The 26,714-nt window shown below is 38.8% G+C and overlaps 1 protein-coding gene across 1 annotated transcript in view; it reads right to left on the bottom strand.

The window, feature by feature from the left end:
• HMCN1 (hemicentin 1) overlaps nucleotides 1-26,335 on the bottom strand; it is a 398,907-nt gene extending 372,572 nt beyond the window's left edge. The window contains exon 1 of the mRNA XM_081026514.1: nucleotides 25,857-26,335. Coding sequence (XP_080882640.1) covers nucleotides 25,857-26,124 — 268 coding nt within the window. The 5' untranslated portion in view covers nucleotides 26,125-26,335. The remainder of the gene's footprint in view (nucleotides 1-25,856) is intronic.
• Nucleotides 26,336-26,714: the final 379 nt, after the last annotated feature.

Below are 26,714 nucleotides of genomic sequence, written 5' to 3' on the forward strand. Positions count from 1 at the left end.
CTGTCTAATTTTATAACTTGGCTCCTGGACAAAACTACTTGATTCTTAGACTTATTGGGTGTTTGGACTTGGCTTGTTTCCTGAACTATTTATAAAGATCTGTACCCTAGCTGTGCATAAGAAATACTCTGCTGTGAGTTGCCACCTGGACAAGCATTTCCTCACATCTAATCTGCATCCTATCCCCACCAGCAATTGAGGAAATTGACAATAGAACAATATGTAATTGAGGAAATTGACAATATAACAATACGTAATTGAGGAAATTGACAATATAACAATATGACTGTGTTCACCAACTAGGTAGCTCTAGAAAAAAGAATTATCTGTTCTGAATATCAACTGGAATTCTACTCTTTGTTACTTTCTCATTGTTATGGTACAAAGACAATTATTGTTAACAATGATTTGATTCAATACATTCAGTAACATTGTATTCTCTAGTGTTTTATTAGTTGTAATATTTAAGAATCTTTCATATTTATAACCCCATTCCATTGTCCATGACATGTAATATAAAGTGTTTCATACTAACAAAATCATGGGATGATATTGGTAGGTTATATACAAGTCCTGATCAAGGGTACTAAAACAATGTTATTTCAGCTGTTCATTCAAAAACATGTATTGAATTCCTACCATATTGTCGTGTATTAAGATAAAGGATAGAGATGTAAAGATGAATAAATCAACGTCTGTGCCTTTAAAATTTCACAAGTCAGTGGATTTAAATTTAGGTTAAAATAATACTTAAGCATTTGAAATAAAAGCATAGGTTTCCAATTTTGCTCTACACCAGAAAAAAAAAAAATGTTGCCCTCATGACCTTGAAGAACACCTACTGAAATCATCTCTTTTGAAGGATGTGTGTTGTTTCTATTAAATCTCTCAAAATATACATATATAGGATATATCCAAAAGGACTTTCTCTCCTTATGACCCTTATGGTCAGGATACAGTCCAACAGAATAACCAATTCACTATAATGCCCTGGTCTTACTATGCCAGGAAACGTTCCAGGAAAGGAAGGAGTGAAGCTAAATTCAACAGCCACAGGACTAAATGCCTCCACAATCTTCCTCATCTGTACAAAGCACCAACATTACTGCCATGGTTAAAACGGTGACAACGTGTTCATACGGCAAAAAGGAAATAAGGGGAAAGAACAGCATTCTCAAGTTTTTATAATCGTAGACAGTAGAAAACATAGGTGTCAGTCAAGTTATGTTTACATGTCTACAGTTTTCCTCCAATATGGCTATAGCCTGTCAGCAATAGATGTAATTTGTGCTAAATCTCCAACCATGACATTCCGTAATGTTTCTGTTCTGCTTTGTCATTAACAGAGTTCCAAGGAACACTGCTGAGAGAGCCTGGAGTTAAGACTTTGGAAGCAGGAATACCTGGGTTTGAATCTCACCTGTAGAGGTCTTGGACAGGTATTTAACCTCTCAGATATTCATTTACAAAATAGCAGAAATAACAGCTACTTCACACATTTGTGATAAAGATTTAAAAAAAAAAATACAACTACATGAGACGCCTAACAAATGTTGGCTTTCTAACTGCTGGGTCAAAAATTGAATTAAAAAAAAGGAGGGGGAGGCAGAGAAGGAAAGGAAGGAGGAAAAAGAATAAGTGGAGGATGAGAAACAGGACAAGGAAAAGGAGGGGAAGAAAGACCAGGGAAAGGTTTATTAAATCACGAATGTCATCAAGCATGGAAAATACAACTGTCTGGCTTCAATAGCACAACAGTTACAAAATTAAGAGACTTAAAAGAGATAAAGCCACAAGCTGGTGGTTTGCTTAAGATGCTAGGTATAAATGAATAAAGAATGCATTGACTTTACAAACCTAACAGGGCTGAGAAAAGGACATGGGTATGTTGAGAGCAGTCCTAGAGAACGTGCGTATTTTTCAGCAACGCCAGTTAGAGACCAAATACCACACCTGTCAAGGGGTGTTGAGACATGATCACAAGCCGGGCTATAGACATTTTCAGCACTCTATCAGTGTTTCAAATAAGGATGATTTTATTGCTTGTAATTAATGCATCCATTCAACCAATATTTATTGAATGCTTCCGCTCCAATTCTGCCCTCCAGCACTCCACAGTCTAGTATAGATGATAATATTCACAAATAACCAAAATGCAAGGGAAAATGTGTTAAACATAGTAAGAAATACAAGTGCAATACAATAGGGACTAAAAGGAGGGGAAAAACGATCATCAGTGGAAATGCGCCGAAAGGCTTCATGAAGAAAATAATATTAATTTATTCATTTATGCACTAACCGAATATATTTTGGTATTTTCCCACATGCCAGATACTGTTTAAGGCGTCAGAAACACTTCTAGATAGATGAAGTGTTGATCTAGATAGATGAAACTTACACCACAGAGGAAGAAAACAATAACCAAGCATATATATCTATACATACATACTAATCATTTAGAGAATGGCAATTGGTTTTTGAATAAATCAAAATAGGATAATCTGATGGAGAACAATTTGGGGCAGGAGGAGGCAACTTCAGATAAAGTGGCCAAGAAAGGCCTCTCTGAAGTTTTAGCATTTGAGCTGATAACTGAAAACATTATTGGCAAAGAGAAGAGGAAGTGCAAAGGCCTTGAAATGAGAATGAGCTGATCATCACAGAGCTCACAAGAAAGCTGGAATTGGAAAGGGACGGGTATGAGAAGAGGGAAGAGAGGTACTCAGCGTCCAGAATCCATAGGGCCTCATAGGCCATAGGAAGGACTTTACCATTTTATTTAAAAGCTAAAGGAAACTGTTGAAAGGTTTGTAATGTGATTTATTCCCATTGTTGAAAAGATTCCTATGACTATTGTGTGGATAAAGGCAAGTTCCACAGCACGGAGACCAGATGGAAAGCTACTGCAGAAGTTAAGTGAGATGGTGGCGGTTGGCTGATAGTAGTGGTGACTGAGAGAAATGGGGGCAGATCCAGACTGTATTTTGGAGTTAGAGAGAGCAAAACATGTTGAATAAGTGTTGGTGTGTGTGTGTTTGTGTGTATGTGTGTGTAAACATGCGCACGCGCGTGTGAGATTGTTTGACTTGACCATCTAGAATACTGGTAGAGAAGAAGGGCAACCGAAAGAGACAAAAATGAAAAGGAATTCATATGTATTGATCACCTGCTATGAGTAGGTAGCTACTCCATATTGATTATTTCATTTAAACGTCACAATAATTGCAGAAGTAGATGTTATCATCACCCTGACCCCTTTTTTTTCCTGAGGTAAAATTAAGGGAGACATATGTTAAGTAAATTTCCCAAGGTCCCGCAACTTTGGGAGAGAAGAGCTTCAAATCCAGGTCCATCTGACTCAAAACCTGCCCTTTTTTGACCTAGAGTTTCCGTGGGGCTACGAGAAAGATGGGAGTAAAGACACAATGACAGAAAATGTCGGCACAGGAAATCTGAACTCTCAGATTGAATGGAGAATGTAAGAAATTTAAAGAGGAATAGTAAGAAAATGAACTGGTTACAGCTTTTAACGACTGTCTTCTCCCAGAATTTCACCATGGATACCCTGTAAAATTTTTGGCATAAAGTATCTCTCCAGGCTTCACCTCCCAAACTGTCTTGCTGATGTCATTTGGGAGCGTTTTCTGTTCAGCCTATGGATTTGATAGTCTAGAAGAGCTTTCTGAGGTTGCTGCACAGGAGATAAGAATTTGGTTCTCCTTTGCTCCATTTGTGGGTAGTCCTTTCATTTCCGCTCCTATCTCCCTGGAACCCCATCAGCCCCGGAGAATAACAGGGTTCCACTCTCCTCTGATTTTCATCAGACATGGCTATGTTGGCTGCTATAGTCCTCAGCCCATTCCTGACCCCTCAGATGTGGTTTTTCAAGCAGCTGTGATCTCCTCAGCCAGCTGATGAGGTAATACCTGAGGCTCTTCACTCTAGGTTCCCTAGCCTCCTACAGCCACGTCCAAGCTGCACATGACCTCACAGTGACTAAAGATGAGTTCTAGAGCCTTCCTTTGGCACTGCACCCTGGGGTTTAGCAGCATCCTCCAGTGGAGAACCAATGAGAGACATCCTTCCAGACAAGTTTTGGCCAGGTGTGATGCCGTTGGGCCTATACATCTCTAAGCCATCGAGGACAACCTCCTTAGCTGGCCATAGGCCAAGCTGCCTGACCTATAGGATGTGGCTTTTTCTAATCTCCACAAAGGCACCTAGATGAAGTAGAGGCCCTAGAAGAAGAAGGCTACTACTATGTAATAACAATAATAAATCCACCAAGTAAATACAATAATTCTATATGCTCGCAATATTACAGCTTTACAACAAAGAGGAAAGACTCACAAGGAGAAAAGTACAAGGAGAAAAGCACACAGCATACTGGGTGATTTCAATATAGCTCTATCACAAATGGATAGGGCAAGGAAATAAACATAATTAGAAATATAGATGTGAACAATAACATTTTAGACATATTCTGTAGCTCTTAATATGTGCCAAGCACTATTCTAAACACTTTACCTATTAATTTAAGCCTGAAAACAACTCTATGAGAAGGTACTATTATTAGTCACATTTTACAATGAAGAAACTGAGGAGAGAGAGGTTATCCCTAATTCACAGAGCTGTACCCAAGTAGCAGAGCCAGGACTGAAACCCAGGAGGTCTACTCCAGAACATACGTTCTTAACCACTATGTTAGACTGTCTCTCTATACAATGTAGTAATGAATAGGTTTATCTAAAATATACGTAAAGAATCATATATGCTATAAGCAGAGAATACTCATGTTTTTCAAACACATTCAAAATTCAAAATATTTGGAAAATAATAGCTGACAAATTAGTTCACAAAAAAGTCTCAATAATTTTTTACTAGAAAAAATCATGTGTTTGGAAACTAAAAAAACACACTCTTAAATAACAGATGGTAGAAGCAGACATCACCATAGAAATGACAACGTATTTAAAACTGAATGACAACATAAATACAACAGATCAAAATCTTTGAAAGGCAGCTAAAGTGCTCATGTAAATAAATGTATCAACTAAAGTCAAAAGCCTCATATCTGCATTATAAATAATAAAGGTAAAACTAAATATTTAAATTTAGAGGCTAAAAAGGGAACAGAACAAAAGTAAGGAAAGTAGAAGCTAAGAAATATTTAAAATAGGGCCAGAAATCAATAAAATATAAAACAAAATATTAGAGATGATCCAAAAATCAGAGGCTGTTTCCTTGAGATAGACAAACTGATCTAAACAAATCATGTGAAAAAGAAAAGGCACAAGTAAATGATATTGGAAATGAAAACTGAGTCTTTGAGATAGACACTAAAGTTACTCCATCTTTATCCTGATTATAATTTCAATGGGAAAAACTGAAAGAATTTTAGTTTAACTACCAAATATGATAATATGATAACTAGAGTTTTCGAAGAGGTGGTTTTTTTTTGTTTGTTTTCTTTTTAATTAAAGAAGTTACTGTATGTTCCTAGTTTTCTGAGAGTTGTTTCTTTGTTTCATGATGAGTGGATATATAATTACACCAAATGTGTCTATTGAAATGATCATGTGATTTTTCTTCTTTTATTTACTAATATGAGAAATTATCATTATTTATTTTCTAGTGTTACCTCTTTAGTCTTAAGATAAAAATAACCTGATCATTTCATACATTCTTTTTTACATATTGCTGAGTTGATTTGTTAATAGCATTTGGAAGTTTTGCGTCTAGATTTTGATGCAAGGGAAGCTGACCTATCATTTCTCTTTCTTGTACTATCCTTATGAAATATTTGGTACCAGGGTTATGTTAGCCTCATGGAAAGTGTTTCCTTTTTTCGTATTGCCAGGAAGTAGTTCTGTGAAATCATAATTATTTTTCCTTGAATACTTAGTATAGCTCTCCTGAGAAATCTGGGACTGGAGTTTTCTTTGGAGGCAGATATATGACTATAAAGAAAACCTTATTTTTAAATGGGAGAAATTTGGACATGGGAAAAGAATACAGAGGCAAGGAAAAGTGTGAAGCTATGAGGGGCGACCTTTCAGTAACATGGCAGACTAAGCCGACATGGAAGACAAAACAGAAATGTTCCTACAAAACAGAAATGTTGAGTAAAAAGTTCAATTTCCTTTTTACAAAATAGTCAAGTTCAACTGATAAAAAATAAAGGGAAATCTCCCAACTACCTAAAATAAAAAGGGAACTCAAACTGGAAGTAAACCGGCTGTCACCATGGCAGCAAAAGAGGGTGTCAGATCCTGATACAGGGTTTGGCTGCTAAGATTTTAATGTCCATGTGAGTCAGGTTTCATGGTATCAGCCTTTTTGGATCAGACATCTACAACAGAGTACTCTGTTTAAATCCAAGTCCTATCAGTGAAATGGGGATCAGGAAAAACTCCTCACACTAAGCCAGAAAATTGGCAAGCAAGCTTGCCACCAATCCAGGTCTCTAATGTGGGATATAAATCTCCTGAGAGAAATTGCAACACTAAGCCAGAAACATATAAGAATTAGTGGTAGTTATATTATACTAATTGTCTGGAGCAGAATATAAAGTCAAAAAAAAAAATAAATATTAGCCCAAATGCTAATTTTAGGCCCCCAACAAAAGCAAATGCAAGACACCTCCATAGATATATCAGTGGCGCACAATCCAGGGTACACTAGACTCCCTGCTAAAGATGCACTCACAGTAAACATCTAGCAACCACACAATAAGACAAACCACAATGAGGGAAATTCAGTAGACCATATAGTTGGGAGAATTTGCACCACTGTAAAAGGTAGAAATAATACAATATTAAAGAGCCTATAATATTGAAGAACATGCAATACAAAATAAAATAGGCAGATCTGAAAAAGAACTAAATGAAACTTCTGGGGGGAAAAAAGTAACCTATGGTTATTGAACTTGAAAGCTCAATGGATGACATAAGAGTAGATAAAGCTGAAGAGAACAACATGAAAGATTTGAGGAAGCACCCAAAATGCAGCAAAGAGAGAAAAAGAATTGGAAAATATGAAAGAAAGATACACATCCTTGGAAAATGAAATGAGAAGATCTGAAATACATTTAGTAGAATTTTTTGCAGAGGATATTATTATAGAATGAAGAGAGGAAATATTTGAAAAATAAGAATTATCAAGAATTGAATGCAAATTTAAGTCCTTAGGTTGGCGAGACAAACCAGGTTCCAAGCAGGAAAATCAAAATCAAATCCATGCTTATATACTAAATAAGAAACTTCAGAAACAGGAAGGCAAAAGAGATCATTTTAAAATAACCAGCAAGAAAAGACAGCTTACCTAAAAAGGAATGATAATTAAACTGACAGGAAGACTTCTCATCAACAGCAAAAGACATCAGAAAACAATAAAATAATATCTTCAATGGGCTAAGTAAGTGAGGTACATAATTTTATACCTAACTAAACTATTAATCAAGAATTAATGTACTATACATATATTCTCAAAAAAAGATCAAAAAGATTTCCTACTGTTGTAGATCAAGAGAACGTGACCATCGTATATTTAAAGATAAAATGAACAATTCACTAGGCACATAAAACAATCCTGAGCCAGTGTGTACCTAATATGCTCTTAAAGCAAAAATTGACAAGAGTTATAAGGAGAATTAACAAAATAACAATCACAATGGGAAATTTTAATATTTATTCAAAAACTGAGGATCAATTAGGCAATAATTAATAAAGAATGTTTGAAAAACAATTAACAAGCTTGATCTTGGGAACATACATAGAACTTGGCACACAAAAATTGCAGAATTTTTTTCAGGTATATATGGAACATTTACAAAAATTCATCCTTTTATTAAATAACTATTTATTTAATGCCTTCTACATGCCAGGGAGCCTTCTGCAAGTTCTGACAATTAAGTTAGCAAACTGGTTGCAACAATGTTGCCAACCTTTTTTGATACAGAAGGACTATTCATTATGAATTTGTATCAACTAGATAACCAGTTCACCAAGTTTACTATTTGGAAGTGCTGAAAAGGCTGAATGAAAAAGTTAGACAACCTGAACTTTTCGCCAACAATTCATGCTCTTGCATCACCACAATGCACTAGGTCACACAGCACTGTCTATGAGGGAGTTTTTAGCCAGTAAACAAATCACTGTATTGGAACACCCTCACTACTTACCTGATCCGGCCCCCAGTGACTTCTTTCTTTACCCAAAGATAAAGGAAATATTGAAAGGAAGACATTTTGATGACATTCAGGACATCAAGGGTAACACAATAACAGCTCTGATGGCCATTCCAGAAAACAAGTTCCTAAATTGCTTCGAAGGGTGGACTAGGCGCTGGCATCAGTGCATAGCTTCCCAAGGGGAGTACTTCGAAGGTGACCGAAGTCATATTCAGCAATGAGGTATGCAGCACTTTATCTAGGATGAGTTCACGAACTTAATTGTCCAACCTATTGTATGTGAGCTTTTGTATGTGAGGTTGTATGTGAGGGGAATACAGTCATGAAAATTAAGTCTCTGCCCCCATTAAGTTTACATTAAATGGAAGAGACAGAGCATCAACAAATGGGTTCACATCATCACTAACGTCAAGCAGTGCTAAGTCTATAAAAAGAGAAATAAAGCAGGTCAACAGCACAGAGTCATGTGAGGAGCTATGTTAGATTGTGGCCAGAGAAAGCCTCTCTGAAGAGGTGACTTTGAGCCAAGAGCTATATGAAGTCATGCTGTAAGCCATGCAAGGATCTAGAGAAAGAAGGAGCAGCAAGAGCAATGTTTCTGGAGAGGGTGTGTGCCTGGCTTGTAAGAATCAATAAAGAGCCCAATATAATAAAAGTGAAGTGAAGAAGGAGGTCAAAAAGGGAAGTTGGGAATAATGTGGTCTGCCTTTCATTTTAAAAGGATTTTCTGACAGCTCTGGGGAGAGTAGCAGGAAGACCACTTGCTTAAATGGCTCTCGGGCTAGAGGAGCAGGGGTAGAGGGAGTGAGTAGTGGTCAAATTAAAATCTTGAAGGTAGAGCCAAAAGAATTTGCAGAGAGAGTGGATGTGGGACGTGGATGAAAGATGAGTCCAGGATGACGCCAGGGGTGTTGTCCAAAACAATTGTTAGAAATGGTAGCGGCTTTACTAAGATTGGGAACACTGGAGAAGACACATGTGGGGCGGAGGGGGGGGGCTGCATGCTGATGAACGGAAGACACCTCTTAGATGTCCCTGTGGATATTTAAGAAGGTGGTGGGTTTCTCATGTTCCACTTCTGCATTGGTGCTGCCTGCTCGGCCTCTCTGGGCATTTACTGCTGACATTTCTCAAACTGTCATGGAGAAGAAAACATTCAATCTGCTTTCTCCATCAAAACATAATTCCACCCTCACTAATTCCATCCATTTAAAGTACCTTTCCAATCAAAATTAAACTAACACTAGTGAATGCCTGTTACACTGAGTTCTTTCACAAATATCATCTCATTTAAACATAAATATCCCCCTTCATGGGAAGGTGGATAATTGTGCTCATCTATTCTCAGCTCCACGTCCAGAGATATCATATTGGTAGTTTGAAAGTGGCCGTGGGGAAGTACTTACACCATGGAAATTGGCAAATACTGCAAATAAGGACCTGTACCCACCCCCGACTCCATAGCCAGTGGTTTAACATTTACCAGCACCCCAGGGATTATATTCCTATTTTAGAAGGAAACTGAGGCTCTAAGAGGTCAAGTGACATGCACAGTTACAGAGCCAGGACCCAGGGTTTTGGACTCTATGTCAAGTGTTATTTCCCTTCTCTAGAAATCCTCTTGAGTCCTTTGTGTCAGGCTTTGTACCAAATGATTTACATGCATTTTCTCCTCTAACCCTCACACCTCTCCAAAGAAAGTATGATTGTCATTCTCACTTTAATGTGAAGGAAACTAAGGCTTTGAGAACTTAGTAACTGACTAATAATTAAACATCGGTCCATTTGTTATTAGAATAAAAGAAAAGAAAAGAAAAAAATTCAATCAAAACCTACGCCATTCTAATTCCACTAAATTTAACTTAGTCAAGATAAATCAAATAATGGTTAATTTCTGTTATAATGGAGAAGTGAAGTTATGAAAGGCACAAACCGAGTCCATACAAGGTACAATAAATGTAAAAGGGGATCTAAATATTGAATGACACTTTTCCAATACTCCAGGAAATTTCCTTGGAAGTAAAATTTTGAGAATTCTTTTTAATTACAGAAGAGAAAATGCCTCGCACACAGGGAGACATTCCAACATAGGGTGTGGCTTAGCAGAAAACTTCAAGGCAGAAGAGATCATCTGATCCAGGGGGTGGTGACCAAGTTCACCTAAGACGAGCCAGAGAGACCCTCTGGGGAATACGAAACAATAGAAATGAGGTTTTTTGTGTTCTCTGGGAAAAGGCTTTGAAGTGGAAATAACCAAACAAAAAGCAAAACAGATTTCACTTTGAATCTCAAAAATAGATATTCAAGAGAATACAGTGTCTTTTTAGAAATTTGTTCTCTACTGCTGAATGAAATAGTGTGTTTTCTCACCTTGGTATTCGGTAAAAAATAAAATATTAAAGAACAGGATCCATCTTATGTATTTACATCTTCCTCATCACCCATCAGTCTCATTTAAACCAGCCTCCCAGTCAGATCTTGGCAAGGTGAGCTAAGAGTTGCCCTGAACATTTTCAGTGGTAATCAGAGTGCCTTCCAGCCTGGGAACTTCAAGGAAATTCTCCCACCTGCAATAAAATAGTGCTTAAAGCTAAGCTCTTGGAGATTTGGTGCTAATGGAAAAATTGCCCCAATTAGCGTGTTTGAAGTTTCCAAGAGAAGAAACCTAGAGGTATGCAAACTCAAAATATTTTGGAAACCACACATAATTCCCAGAATTCTTAGCTCCTATATAATTTTCCCCATTTCAAAATTAAATATCTCCACAACTCCAAAAAAAAAAAAATCAAATAAAGCTTTATTAAATGTTTTAAGAGTAAATGCTCTAAAATATTAAATGCTTTACAAGTCAAAGTCATATTTTTTTTAAATTCAATGTAGTTCAAGGATTTAAATAGCTTTCCGAACATATTTTTTTTTAATTCAATGTAGTTCAAGGATTTAAATAGCTTTCCGAACATATTAATGCCTGTCTCCATAATTCCCACTGAGAACCCCATTTCTATCCAAAAAAGGTTAGAGCTGAAAGTCCATGATACTCCCTGATGAAAACATTTTTATCACAAATGTATAGACCAAATTGAGTCTCTCTAGTAAAAGAGTTATCAAGTTTTGTTTTAAACAATGTTAATGATGGAGGGGTCTCCGTATGGATTGAATCGTATCTACCCAAAATTCACATTAAGGTCCTACCCCCCAGCATCTCAGACTGTGACCTTATTTAGAATAAGGTTGTTGCAGATGTAGCTAGTTACGATGAAGTCATACTGGAGTAGAGTGGGCCAATAATCCAATATAACTGGTGTCCTTATAAAAACGGGAAATTTGACACAGTCTACAGAGAGAACGGCCTGTGAACGTGAAGGCAGAGAACAGAGCAACTACAATCCAAGAACACCAAAGATTGCCAGCAAACCACCAGAAGCTAGGAGAGAGGCCTGGAACAGATTCTCTCTCCCTCACGGCCTGAGGAAGGAAACTGCCAACATCTTGATTTCAGACTTCTAACTTCCAGAACTGTGACACAATAAATTTCTGTTGTTTTAGCCACCCCGTGTGTGGTACTTGCTTATGGCAGCCCTTGGAAACTAACACAGAGGTCCCTTTGCCACGGGCATATCTCTGCAATCGCACACATTTCTCAAAACAAACGAAGGGGCCCAAAAATAATAATAATAATAACTTGTAGAAAGCTATTCTTTTTCAGGAAACTTTGTATATTTTGTGAGAGTTTATGTAATACAAGCCTCTGTTGCTGCATATGTAAAATAAAGATAACATCTATTACTAAGAGTTTTTGTGAGCCATAAGTGATATAAAGTACAGAATGTATCCTGTTCAGTGTCTGATCCATAGTAATGACTCGAAAAATAAAATGGTAGCTGATATTGCTAGAAATAAAAATCATGCTACTAAGCCTGTGTCAAGAAGACATGTGAGAAGAGGTGTTTCCTCAGGAGTCCCTGGCAGCCATGCTACCCTTGGAGTTGCCAACAGCTGACTTCACCAGGCTCCAACTCTCCCAGGGCCTGAACTGGTTTCGTAAATTTATACCCAAGCTTCAGTTAGACTTTGCAACCAGCATCTCCTACTCTGCTTTCTATCACCGTCATCTGTGGTCACTTCCCCAAATGCAAACCACTCCTCTTTCTCGTACTCTCGTCCTCTCCATTTCTTTTCTCATGACTTGTTCTTTCACCATCCGATGGTCTCAGAAATCCTGTGGCCTTCCAAACTATCTTCCTACAGGAACTCTCCATCTACCTCCCACTTCTGCAGAAACAGAGCTTTCCACTGATGACACCACCTCCCCAGTGGGGTCTGCTCATTCTCCAACACCCCACATACACCAGGGTCAAGAGGTGGGTCAGCATTTTACCCACTCCCAGTTCGTTACTTCTCTACCTTCAGAGAAAGCACCTGTCATTTTGAGGTGAACACCACCTATCGCACCCTGTAACCCTCTTCATCATTGACAACTGCCGCCTGGAGACTTCTCAATAAATCTTATTAAATAGAAAAGTGGCGCATGATTCACTGTCTTCCTCGCCATTTTAAGCGGTTAGTATGTGGGTTACTTTAATATACACATTCAACTCTACAGACTCAAGGGCCTTGATCTCAATTTCACAATCTTCATTCTGGTTTAACTTCCTTTTCTACTCAAGTAAAATTCTATGATCAATCACGTTGGCTATTCTTCTAAAATAATAATCACAGCTTCCTGTTACAGTGTCTTTCACATGAAAATTCTCAACTCTTGTCAGTCCAGATTTGGCCCTATGATCCTTCGCTTCATTCTCTTTCTTACAAATACCCTTCTCAATCATATCTTGTTTCTTTAGTAACACCTGCTCAACAAAACCCAAGTCCTAGATTAAATCAGTGGTTGACTTCAGCAGTCACGCCCAGGCTGCTGAGAGCCGATGGAGAAAGTCACACAGCCAGGCAGCGTTCAAGCATCACGGATTCCTCTTCTGAAATAACTGGAATACCATCTGTGTGTCCATATCACATTCTACTTCCAAAACTCCATTGTTCTTCTAAAATCCCTTACTGATCCTTCTAGTACCACTCCCTTCCTATCATCAAATGACTCCTTTCTGTTCCTTAGAGAAGAGTACACCAGACAGGAAGTCACCCAATATCCTGCATCCCCACCACCTTGTCCATGATGGAGCCTGCTTCTCTCCTATCACAATCAACCAAAGTTCTTCTGCTGCCAACAACCAACCCTTCTACTGTGCACCCTGTCTCCTCTTGCTTCCTCAGAATCCTGGTTTCAGAAATTATCTGTTCTCTTCTTGGTATATTCTTTCTCCTCTACTCTGTTAACTCTTTTTCAAGCAGTACTTAAACATTCTCTCCTCTCTCCCATCTTAAAATGTTCTTGCTCAACTCTAAGCCCCAATAATTAACGTTTATTGAGAATTTACTGTGTGCAAGACATTGTGCGAAGTTTTGGACATTTGCTATTTCAATCTTCACATCAAGTTTATAAAGTAGCTAATATTATCTCCAGCAACTAAAACTGAAGCCCCATAAAGTTAAGATCATGTGCCAAGTAATTGGGGGAACCAGGCTTCCCACCCAGGCATCAGACTCTAGGACCTATGCTTTTAACCACAATTTTCTTACCAATCACTTCAGCCTCCTGGCTCCACAACCCCAATGAAGAGTGTCCATTGTAGTCTGTTAATTTAGCCTTTATTTTCAGTAACCTTGTAAGTGAATACAATGGACAACTTCTGCTTAAATCTAACACCTTTTTAGGTTTCAAACATTGCTCATTTCTGTTTCTCTTCCTATTGATCTGGGCTCTCCTTTCCAGAATCTTTTATAAAGTTCCCTTTTCCGTGTCTTTTAAATACTTGTGTTCTCCATAGTTTCATCCCACCTTCCTTCTTTTCTGTCTACATATATCCCTTGGATGACCTCATTTATTCCAATGGTTTCAGCTGTCATCTAGTTAAGTTTCAAGTGGACAGAACAGCCTCTTGGCACTCTTCACACTAATAGTGACAGTTGGAAATGCTGAAGGGGTCATACCTGGAGACTGACAGGCCACCCAAACAGATCCCCCCCCCACCCCAGAGAAGCATTTACTTTAATAAATTCATCATCAAGCAAGGTTCTCAAAATTACAAACTCGGGAACTTTAACTTGACACTGTCAGACTATTTTAAACAATAGAGATTGACCTATAAAGCTGGTGTGTCAAAATATGTGTTACCAATGAGGAATATAACTGTCTGGTAAATCTGATGCATGTGCCAGTCTGACCAAAGCATTCTCTCCCCATAAGGAAAGTACATGAGGTCAAATTATCAGGGAGGCTCTTTGGTGAGCACGCAATCAAAACAAGGAGAGTTAATGGTATGATCCAAATATGTAATGACATCATTATATATTTATAAAGATAAACAGTCTATCACCACATTTGGAATGTTGCTTACGGGTGGACTGGTTATTTAAGTGTAGAATAAACTATACTCTGAACCCTCGCTAGAACTTGGCAAAAATAATAATAATAATTCAATTAAAAATGGACAGAGGATCTGAATAGACATCTTTCCAAAACAGACATACAGTTGGTCAACAGGTACATGAAAATATACTCAACATCACTAATTATAAGGAAAATGCAAATCAAAACCACAAGGAGGTATCACCTCACACCTGTTAGAATGACTATTATCAAAAAGACGAGAAATAACAGGGTTGAAGAGAATGTGGTTAAAAAAAAAAAAGAAAAGAAAACTCTTGTGTACCGTTAGTGGAGATGTAAACTGCTGCAACCGCTATGGAAAACAGTGTGGAAGTTCCTCAAAAAATTAAAAACAGAACTACCATGTGATCCAGCAATTCCACTTCTGGGTATTAATCTGAAGAGAAAACAAAAAAACAACAACACTAACTTGAAAAGATATCTGCACCCCTATGTTCACTGCAGCACTATTTACAACAGCCAAGATATGGAAACAACCTAAGTGTCTATCGATGGATGAATGGATATATATTTCTCAATGTTATGTGTCAATTATACTTCCATGGAATATTACTCAGCCACAAAAAGAAGGAACTCTTGCCATTTGTAACAACATGAATGGACCTTCAGGGCATTACGCTAAGCAAAATAAGTCACACAGACAAAGACAAATACTGTATATCACTTATATGTGAAATCTAGGAAATAAAAACTGAGCTCAGACAGAGCGAACATATTATTGGTGGTTGCCAGAGGTGGGGAGCAGAAGGTGAGTGAAATGGGTGATGGAGGTCAAAAGGCACAAACTTGCAGTTATAAGATAAGTAAGTTCTGGCTGTGTGGCGTCCATTAGGATGACTATAGCGGATACTGTGTTGAATATCTGAAAGTTGCTGAGAGAGTAAATCTTTAAAGTTCTCATCACATGAAAAAAAAATGTATAACACGTATGGTGATGTTAACTAGACTTATTATAGTGATTATTTCACAATATATACTAATAGCAAATCATTATGTTGTATATCTGAAACTAATATAATGTTATACGACAATTATACTTCCATTTTAAAAAAATACCTTGATTGTACAATGCTGATGTGTGTTTCTGCAATGAAAAAGAGAGTCCCCCATACTTTTCATGGATATTTTATTTTGGACTAGTTAATGCATCAGCCACTTACTATCAAGACTACTGACCTGTGAGTAACGGTATCTCTTAAAACTAACTTTACATATCTTTTCTCCATTGCGTGCCAATTTCCTATTTTAACCTACAGAAGGCAATCATATTTCCCTTTTTACCATGTTCTAAGGGCCAAGTTCATTGGATGTTCTTAGAAGTCTATCTATACCCTTCTTCCTATGCCCGAGTCACCTCAGTATTGACCCCCCTGAATTGCTGTGATGGCCTCAGATTTCATTTCTCAGCTCTCAGGACTGCCTTGCTCCAATCCCTCCAAGAGATAGAAATCTAAAATGAAAACCCAATCATGTGACTCCTCACTTATAATCCTTCTAGGCTCCTGGTAACTTTCAGGATAAAATCCAAATTTCTTAATATTTTGCTTAAGCTGCTTTTGCTCATGGACTTTCCTCAGGTGTCAGCCAGGCCACATTTCTTCCAGAAAAATCTTTGCTGACCAGGGGCACTGCCCTGGGCTCACACAGCCCTGTGCTTCTTTCTACTATGAAACGTATTGTGGTATATATAATAATATTGTTATTTCTCTTGCCCTTCACCTCATCGATTGTTATCTTTGCCTCACTATCTTTGAATCAAAAGCACCTACCATAGTCCTTGACAAATAGTAGGAAGTCTATTATTGACTGATGAGTGAGTGAATAAATGCGTGAATCAGTGAATATAATGGCTTATCTTTGGATTTTTAAATTTTCTCATTGGTTTCCCAATTATGAAGCAGTGGTCTAGGGTTTCAAGGGGCCAGTGTAGCAATGAACCCACGCTTCTCAAACATTGAGTATATTCAAATGGTACCGCATTTGAACTGCTCTGAATTGTCCTTTCCCTGTGGGTTGATTGATAGGCAGGTCATCAAATAGATATTTTTTCTATTAAATTTTTCAGTCTTATTGCTATAAATGTTCTACTGTTTTTCATGATAACTGGCTTCTCTCCAGTGTCTAGTTGATATTTATAGGCCAAGGTGAGTCATTCAATAAGTAAGGACAACACCAGTCTCACAATTAAGTTCGTGAACTCATCCTAGAAAAAGTGCTGAATATCACTATGGTCACCTTCGAAGTACTCCCCTTGGGAGACTATGCACCGATGCCAGCACCTAGTCCACCCTTCAAAGAAATTGTGGAACTCTTTTTCTGGAATGGCCATCAGAGCTGTCATTGTATTACTTTTGATGTCCAGAATGTCATCAAAATGTCTTCCTTTCAGTATTTCATCTTCAGGTCAAGAAAGAAGTCATTGGGGGCCAGATCAGATGAGTAGGGAGGGTGTTCCAATACAGTGATTTGTTTACTGGCTAAAAACTCCCTCACAGACAGTGCCATGTGAGCTGGTGCATTGTCGTGATGCAAGAGCCATTAATTGTTGGCAAAAAGTTCAGGTCATTTTCATCTAACTGTTTCAGCACCCACAAATAGTCAACTTGGTTAACTGTTTGTACAGTTGGTACATATTCATAATGAATAATCCCTCTGACATAAAAAAAAGTTAGCAACATCATTGCAACAAGTTTGTAAACTTAATTGTCAGACCTCGTATATTGTTTTTTAACCATGATAACATGACTAAAGTAGGTAAAGTTGGTATCATTACAGCTTACATTTGATGTAAGTCCATTTTGAAATTTTTTCTACTCTCCATAGAGATGGGGATCCTCATGGGGATTTATCAGAAGAAAACAAAGCCAAGGTTAGGAATGCCTGTAGACTTGTGAGAACCACCTACGATGTGGATCTTTTGTTTGCACAATGCTCCCCAGAAATTAATTTATTTGTAGTGACACTCCTTCAGTCAATCCAGTTAAAATTGGAAAGTAGACAGATTGTCTTACAGCATGCAACTAAGACATTCCAGAGTGCATAGAAATCCCCCTTTCCCAAATACACCTGCTGTACGAACATGCAATGACTACCCAAGACCCAGTCACTACATGGGTCACAATGAGACTTCTATTTCATATTCAAGCTTGGGTAGGAGATCTATATCAAGAAAAAGGTCTAATTAGCAAACATTACGTTGTTTAGTTTATTCTTCTGATTGTTATGATTTAAAAACTAAAATCATAGACATGACAGGAAGGATTAAAATACTCAGAGTAATCTTTGGTTCTTGTTTCCAGCATTCATTCATTCATTCATTCATTCATTCATTCAGGAAACATTTATTGAGTGTCTAGTGTGTGCCAGGCCTGTAAGATAGATGGGTCCTGCCCAAAGAGCTTAATGTCTAGTCCAAAAGAAAGGTAGGTAAGCAGGGTTATAAAGACCATCGAGAATGGTTACTGTTTGAACAGAGATAAATCATAAGCAAAACCAAATTCTGATTTATCAACAATCAATTAAAAGTTGTTCCTCAATTTCGAAAAAAATAAACAAACAAACAAACTTCATTCTTTGGGCATCAGAGAGGATTCTGTTAGCTCTAAACATCCCTGACACATTTAACATCTTTATCAAAATGTGGTCCTTATACTTTGGGAGAAAGCATTCATAGCAAACGTCTCTACATATCCTCAGAAAACATCCAGTGACGTGGGACCCACTCTCTCAGGCTGAAATACTCTATCATCTGAGGTTACAAAGTTATCATTGTCCAGCCAAAATCTCTCACTCTTAAATTTTAGTTCATTTCCTTTCGTTGGATTTCTCTTGGACTTAAAAGACCAATGCTTTCCCTCATGAAAACCCTTCAGCACATAGCATGTGCTAGTGGCAAAAGGAGACTAATAACTTCTTGCCTCTTTTTCTATACCCACTGAAACCGAAGACACTTTAATTTAAAGTTCAGCTTGTATACATTTCTACAGGTTTTCCAGGCCTGAATATGCAATATTTTCCTTGTCAAATTTGTTCTATTCATTATGGTTTCATGAAATTTTACTACTGTTCAGAAAAATATTCTAAGAAAGTCGTTTCATAAAAGACCTGGAGTGTTTTTGTAACACTGTGTAGGTACTGCAGAATCATACAAAGTCACTGAGGGATCACAGGTATTGCTACTATGAAACACTAAGTGTAGAGACATATAACGCCGATATTTCTCCCAACGAATAAAGTCCTTGCTATGATGTTTCTCTTTACAATCAGTTATCTTTCACTACGTTATGATCATTAAAATCATGTTCTTTGATACTAACTTATCAATGCACTAATTTTATAAACAGAGAAACAGACATCTGGCAGGGTTAAATGATTTGCTTAAATTACAAGAATAAGGAAGAGAACCCAAATTTGTTCCAAATTGGATATCCTTCCTACTTCATCACATTTGCATTTTGTGAAATACGGCTTGAATCATTTATCAAAACTAGTTTCAATTTTAGCTTCATGAACAAAGAAACTATTCCAGTAGTTAGTAAGAAACAATACACTTCCAAAGATTTCCAAGTCCTCTTCTTCCATTGCCTTTTGAATTCTCTCCAAACAGGCTTCCACTCCCATCACTTCACTTCACATCCTCTTGATGAGTCACTAGTGACTTCCACGTTGCTAAATAGATGAGCCAATTCTCAGTACTTCTCTTAATTAACCAATTGTGCTTCTTTGAAACGCTTTCTTTTCTTGACTTCTAGGATAATATACTCTTCTCCATCCTCTCTGGCTTTAATTTCTCAGACTGGTTTATCCTCATTTCTCTGACTGTTAAATATTGGAGTGTCCCAGTGCTGGGTCCTCAGACCTTTACTATTCTCTTTTTACTCAATCCCTTAGTGTTCTCATCTAGCCTCATAGCTCTAAATACCATCTACCGTATTTGCCGGCGTATAAGACGATTTTTTGGCCCCGAAAAATATGCCTCCAAGTGGGGGGGTCGTCTTATACGCCAGGTACACTTCAGATAGACTGCCCATAGTGCTTGCCCCGTGCCATAGTGGCCTCCCGATGCCCACCCACTTCATTCCACATACCGTTCAGGCATCAGCAGCGCTGCTGGGTGTATGCTCGGCTGTTATGCGATTTTGCTGTTATGCGATTTTACCACACTCGCAAAATCGCACACAGCCGAGCATACACCCAGTATGATAGCGCAAAATCGTGAATCGCGATACCATACTGGGTGTATGGTCGGCTGTGTGCGATTTTGCGAGTGTGGTAAATTCGGGTTACCGTATATTTCTTTACATATGCATTGAAGATTCGCGATTTTGCGCTATCATGGTGCCTGTTAGAATGTTGAAGAGCTCGCACTTGCGCACTAGTGAGGTCCCAGGGAGATGCTGATGCAAGGGTGGACCAGACTGCTATAGTGACAGGGCGGGCAAACAGGGAGCAGGGACCAATCAAATCAGGCTTTGTATACAGCCAACAGCCAACCACAATACTGCACCATTGTACAGTACAGCATAGAAAATGTCGACCAGTCAAACCCCTATCATCCCTATCATGGCACCAGCCAAAAGAAAGAAGTATGATGCAAATTTTAAACTGAAAGTTATTTGGTGTGTGGAAGGTGTGCGGAAGAGGGGGTAGTCTTATACGGCGAGTATATAACAAACTCTGTATTTTGAGTGGAAATGTTATACGCCCGGTCATCTTATACGCCGGCAAATACGGTATCTGTATGCCTTTGGGTCCCAAATTTATATCTCTGATCTAGACCTTTTCCTTTGAACTCTAATTTCATATATCCAACTGCCTTCTTAATACCTTCATTTGGCATTCAAAGGGCATCTCAAACTTAGTACCAAACTTATCTCCACTTAGGTACAAAAAGGCATCTTGAACGTAAAAATATCAAAAAATGAAAGCCTCAACTTCTCAGTTTCTCAAATCTGCTTCTTGCTCATTCTTCTCCATCTCAGTAAATGGCTATGCTCTGCTTCTATCCACTCAAGCCAAACTCAGAACCTCCCTTGTCTTCTTTTTTCTCACGCATCCCATCCAGTCCATCATGAAATCCTTTAGGTTTCTTCTTCAAAATAAACAGACTTCAACTCTTTCTCTAAATTTCCATGGCTACCGACTTCACCCAAGCTAGACCATCCTCTTCTGCTTGAATGGTGCTCGTAGTCTTCTACCTTCCCTGGTCCTGCCCGTGTTCTACCTTAGACTATTCTCAAACAACAGCCAGAATGATTATGTGGATGCGTAAGTCAGATTATGTCACTGCTCTGTTCAAAACCCTAAAATGGCTCCCCAGCTCACTCAGAGACAAGCCAAAGTCACAGGGCCTTAGGTGTCCTTCTACGGTGTGGCCCCGTCACCTTTCTGACCTCGCTTCCTGACTTCTCTCTCTCACTCTCTGGGCTCTAGAAGCACTGGTCTTTTCACAGTTCCTTGAACATGGCAGCTCCTGCCAGTTTCAAAAGCATTTCATTTATGATTCCTCTGCCTGCCAAAGTCTTTCCTCAGATATACTCACTGCCCCCTCCCTCATCTTCTTCAAGTCTTTGTTCAAATGTGACCTTTGGGGGATTTTCCTAATCACATTTAAAATTTTAACACTCTCAGCCCACCTCAAACTCATGGCCCTTTGCAGCTTATTTTCCCCAGAGCAAATATCATCAATAAACATACCATATGTATTGGAATTATTTTATATATCTGTGCCCCCCATAGAATGTGAGCTCCGTGAGTACAGAAGCTTTTGTCTGTTACATTCCCTTTTGCACCCCTCATGTCTGAAGCAATGCCTGAAACATAGCAGGTGAGTAAATGAATGAATAAATGTAGACTGACATTAGACATCTTGAGGGGGAAAAAAGTGAAGACATAATTGTGAAAGATAGGAAGAGAACATTTCTTTATATGAAGTAATTCATTAAAATGCACTCCCTCATTTTTTGTTCTCTGCCTCTGGTATCTGCCATATGGAGAAGAGGAGAAACGAAAGACTGAGTGATAATAGAAGAGACCATTGGCCCTCCCCAAAGTTGTGTTCTGAGGAAGACAGAAATACATGTTGAGGGTTGTAAAAAGCACAGTAAAAATTAATATGTAAGAATCAACAAGTTCAATAATAAACTAGTGGTGATGAGGCCGCAAAGAAATCAGAACCCTCATACACTGTTGGTGGCAATGTAAAATGGTACACCTACTTTGGAAACCATCTTTCAGTTCCTCTAACAGTTAAACATAGAGTTACCATGACCCAGCAATTCCATAACTAGGTATATACTCAAAGACATGAAGACATGTTCTTTTGTGTTCTGTGCACTCAATTTCAGTACGGGGAGGGAGTATTTCCCATATTTCCAACAAACAATTCTCAGATACCAGCAGGCTGTCTGAGAATTCAACTCATTTGGGATGCCTATCTACCCGGACATAGCATCAGATTCCACAGGTTAAGGGTTCAGTTCTACAAGACTGCCCACACCCAACTTCAGATGCCAGTCACAAGCCCACATTATCTCCTGTGCTCCTGACCAACCGACTATAAATCAGAGGTTCCCACAACCCCCTCCTTGGGTTCAATTAATTTGCTAGAGCAGCTCAAACAAGTCTGGAAAGCCATTTACTCACTAGATCACCAGTTTTATTACGAAAGGATATAACTCAGGAATAACCAGATGGAAGAGATACATAGGGCAAGGTGTGGGGAACAGGGCACAGAGTTTTCATGTTCTTGGAGCTCACCATTCTCCCTGCATCTCCACATGTTTGCCAACCTGAAAGCTCTCCAAAGACCTCATTTTGGGTTTTTATAAAAGCTTCATTACATAGTCATGATTGATTAAATCATTGGCAATTGGCAATTGATTCAACCTCCAGTCCCTTTCCCCTCCCCAGAGGTCAGGGGTGGGAGAGAAAGTTCCAATCCTCTAATCACATGGTTAGGTCTCCTGGAAACCATCACCTATTCCTAGGTGAAGTCCAAAAGTAACTTCATTAACAGAACAAAAGATACCTTTAAGGCTCTCACCACTTTGGAAATTCCAAAGGGTTTTAGCAGCTTTAAGCCAGAAATGGGGACAAAGACCAAATATATATTTCTTATTATAAATCACAATATCAATATATCCACACAGAAACTTTTATACAAATGTTTATAGAACTATTCATAGTTGCCAAAAGAGTGGAAACAACCCAAATAGCCATTATGGATTAATAAATAACAAAATGTGGTACATCCATACAATGGAATATCATTTGGCCATGAAAAGGAATCAAGTACTATTACATGCTACAACATGAATGAATCTTGAAAACATTATGCTAAAGTGAAAGAAGCCAGTCAAAACAGAGCACATACTATATGATTCCATTCACATAAAAGATCAGAACAGGAAAATCTTTAGAGACAGAAAGTAAGTTAGTGGTTGCTTAGGGACAAGTATTCCTTCTACCTGAGTATGTTCTTGGTCCTCCAACACTGGCTTCCTAGGTGCACGCTTTCTGACTGATTTTTATCACTTCCTTGTTAGACTTATTCCTCTAGTATATCCATGTTTTCCATGTATTTTAATTTTTACCCACAACTGCAAGCACACACCTTGCCCCAAACTGTAATGCAGATGTCCAAAGCAATCATCTGAAAAGGTCTAAAGGTTTCTGTCAAATGCCTTAGACTATATCCCAGATCTTATAGTCCAGTATTCCATCTAGTTAAATGCAATAGCAGATATCAAGGGGCATAGAAAAGCTGTAGTCAAGGTTATTAATATAAATAATAATTACGATTATAATGTATATAATTATTATATTAAATTCCACACCTTATTTCTGTCAATGTCGATTGTATAACCCAACCATAAGAATATGTGTTAGGGATTATGCAAAACAACCACATGTAAAACAGACAGCCATAAAATGTCAGAAGTGACCTTAGAGACATTCAAATCCACTTCCCTCATTTTATAGTTAAGGAAACAGATTCAAAAAGGTAATCTGACTTTTCCAATGTCACTTAGTAAAACAGCCAATCCCCATTCAATTTTTTTTCTGTCATTCCCAGCTGATCACCAATTAGAAGTGAAAAGAAATCAAAAACTCTTAATGATTACACAGAGAGAGAAACAGAGAGAGACTATGTCACACCAAGATATTATTACAATCCATTAAAATGAATTAGTAAACTAAAGTTCATCGATATGTTTTAACTTCTTCCCTTTTTATCTTCAAAAATACTCTTAGATAACAGAAACACTTGGCTACTTCTTTCTACTCTGAATCACAACGCACAGAATAAATAGTTTTGCTGAATTATATATACAATTAAGTTTATGGAACCAATTTAGTCATATTCTCATATTAATGCTAAAAAGCTCTAATTTATTAGTCATCTCTTATTAGCATGCCAAGTTTCCCCTGCTTTGAAACATGATTGCTAAACTATAAGGAAAGTCAACTGCAGCAAACTTTCCCATTTGGTAACAATTGGAATGCGGCATACCACAATACAATTTATTCCAATAATTTTCATATCACATCAAAATATCATGATGATACAGTTTCCATTTATGACTTGAGGCAACTTCTGTGTTCTGTTTGTTCCGTTTCATAAGTCTTTTGAAGAAGAGCAAATTATGGTGTTAATTAGAGAAGACAATTTTTACTTTATTTTTTGGCCATGTTCAGATTTATCCCAATGGAGGAAACATATTTAGGTCTATTCCAAAATAACAAAAGTCATGAACTGCATCACAATTGGCATCTTGATATTTAATAAATTGAAACGTTAAAAAAAATGAGGTCTGTTACTAAGAAAGTAAACATAGTAAATGACCATTCAATTCTTCATTCACATATAAAGAACATTTCATGATTCATCAGTGTAGAAATTACTATATGTGTGTACATCCCAGATGAGTAGGATAGGTTATGGTTTCCATCATTTGAAGAAAAAAGTCCCAGAAAGTTCTATTTCTCCCCTAAATTTCTCCCCACACTACTTTAAAAAAAAAAAAAACTACCTGAAGCCTGCCACCTTTAATACCTAGCAATATTTTGAACTCGTGTTTGTTAAATGCACAAGGAAAGACTCTGAAATTCTCCGCATTGAGCAGGTCTCATTGTGAAGAGGTTGTGTCAAGGTCTTCTAGTAAGAAGACAGAATTTCAAAGCAGGAAAAATGTGGGAGAACAGTGGGGGAGGACTTTTAAGAAACCACTGCTTTATTTCTTCAACTGGTTCGGGACTTGTGCTAATGAAACTCAGGTGGATATTAGACAGCAAGCCCCAGGACTCCCCTGGCAATGTTACCCTCAGCAATGACAATGAGAGCTCCTGTGAGCCTCACAGAAAGGTGCCACTTTAAAGAGAAACTGAAAAAAGTAAATGGGATCGTATTACAGTGGAGCAGCTGAAACCCATAGCTTTAGGGCAAAAAAAAAAAAAAAAAAATCAAGTCATTTGGCTTCAACTACCTTTAAAGAGCACCCACATACCAAATTACATGCATTTCTACTGTATGAAACACAGACATAATGTTTATACCCATCCGTGAACCTAAGTAATGATGTCCTGGTGCAAAGATGAATAGATGCTGTTGAGAAATGAATGGGTTCTCTCTTATTTTCATCTCTTCCGTTCCACGAGTAATAATTACTTACAAGCTTCCTTGTGTCTCACACAAGGCTCCCCACCCCCTTCTGTGAGAGTCATCCTGAGTGGGCTCCCAACCTGGATGTTAGCTTTTATTTTAAAGGACTGCTGCGGAAAAACCCAGGTCCAAATCTGCCTTCAGAATTAAACATTCTTTAGCTCTAAACTAAAAAAGTCAGTTCTTTGCTACTTTGCTGCTGCTGCTGTTGAAGACCCTGAGTCTGGTGTTCATAATTCCACATTTCCAGGTTGGGGGACCACCATCCAAGCACCGGAAACAAGCCATCCATGGATTCCATGGCTGCGACCTGAGTAGGTATCAGAGAGCAACCCCACATGCCAACCAGCAATTCTTTGTTACAACTGTTCTTAGTCACACATTTTTAAAACAACAAAGGTTCTGAAACTTCCCAACACTGAAACAATTTCACAGCCTGAGACGACGTGATCATGAACAAACAACAAACACAAAGAATAAACACGTCCCCTTACCTGGATCATGGAAAGGCACCAGCGCAAAGTTGAAAAGAGGTCTCTTAGGTCTTCTCAAAGACGTCTCCAAAATTTTGGAAGCCCCTTCGATCACCTGAACTAAATCATCATACATGGAACCAGTCACATCAAACACAAAAGCCAAGGTGGAGGCCCCCTCGGGAATTTCCTCCGCCCCGCTCTCAGCCTGGGGGCTTGCATCTTGAGCTAGGGAAGAATAAAGGAGAACACCCAGGAATGCCGTGTGGACAATGTCCCAGGAAATCATTTTCTTTCTTTTTTTTTTTTTCTTTTTCTTTTTTTTCTTTTTCTTGGCGCCTCAGCCCCGTGCTTAGCCCTCCTCAACAACAGGCAGAGGTTTTCCTCTCCCAGCAATTCATTAGCCTCTGGAAATCTCTTTGACCCGGCAAAAATTTTTGGGAGCTGAGACTCGGATGGGGACAAGCACCGAACCCGAATCCCTGCAGGGGCTGAGCCGCGGAGATGCGGCAGCTTTTGTCCGAACGCGGCTTCCTCCGGGACCGGAGCCGCCCGCGGCCGGGAGGCGTGCAGCGCAGTGCGGGCGGCGCGCCCGCCCGAGCCCGGGGCTGCCCTGCGCCCTGCAGCGCCCCGCCGAGTCCGCCGCCCTCGCCGCCGCCGCCGCTCTCCTCCCCGCCAGCCTCTGAGGCTCCCAACTTTCCACTGTTCGCCGCTCGCTCGGGAGCGCGGAGCTGCAAGCCTGGCTCGGCCTCGCCTCCTGATTGGCCAGTTGCGGTCCCCCCCCCCCTCCCTTTGCTCTGAAGCGCCCCCTCCGCCAGGGTGACTTCTCTCGGGACTGATTCTGGGGTCAATTCAGTTCCAGGGAAGCGCGCACAGTGT

This window comes from Rhinolophus hipposideros (genome assembly GCF_964194185.1).
Source record: "Rhinolophus hipposideros genome assembly, chromosome: 19".
Lineage (NCBI taxonomy): Eukaryota > Metazoa > Chordata > Mammalia > Chiroptera > Rhinolophidae > Rhinolophus > Rhinolophus hipposideros.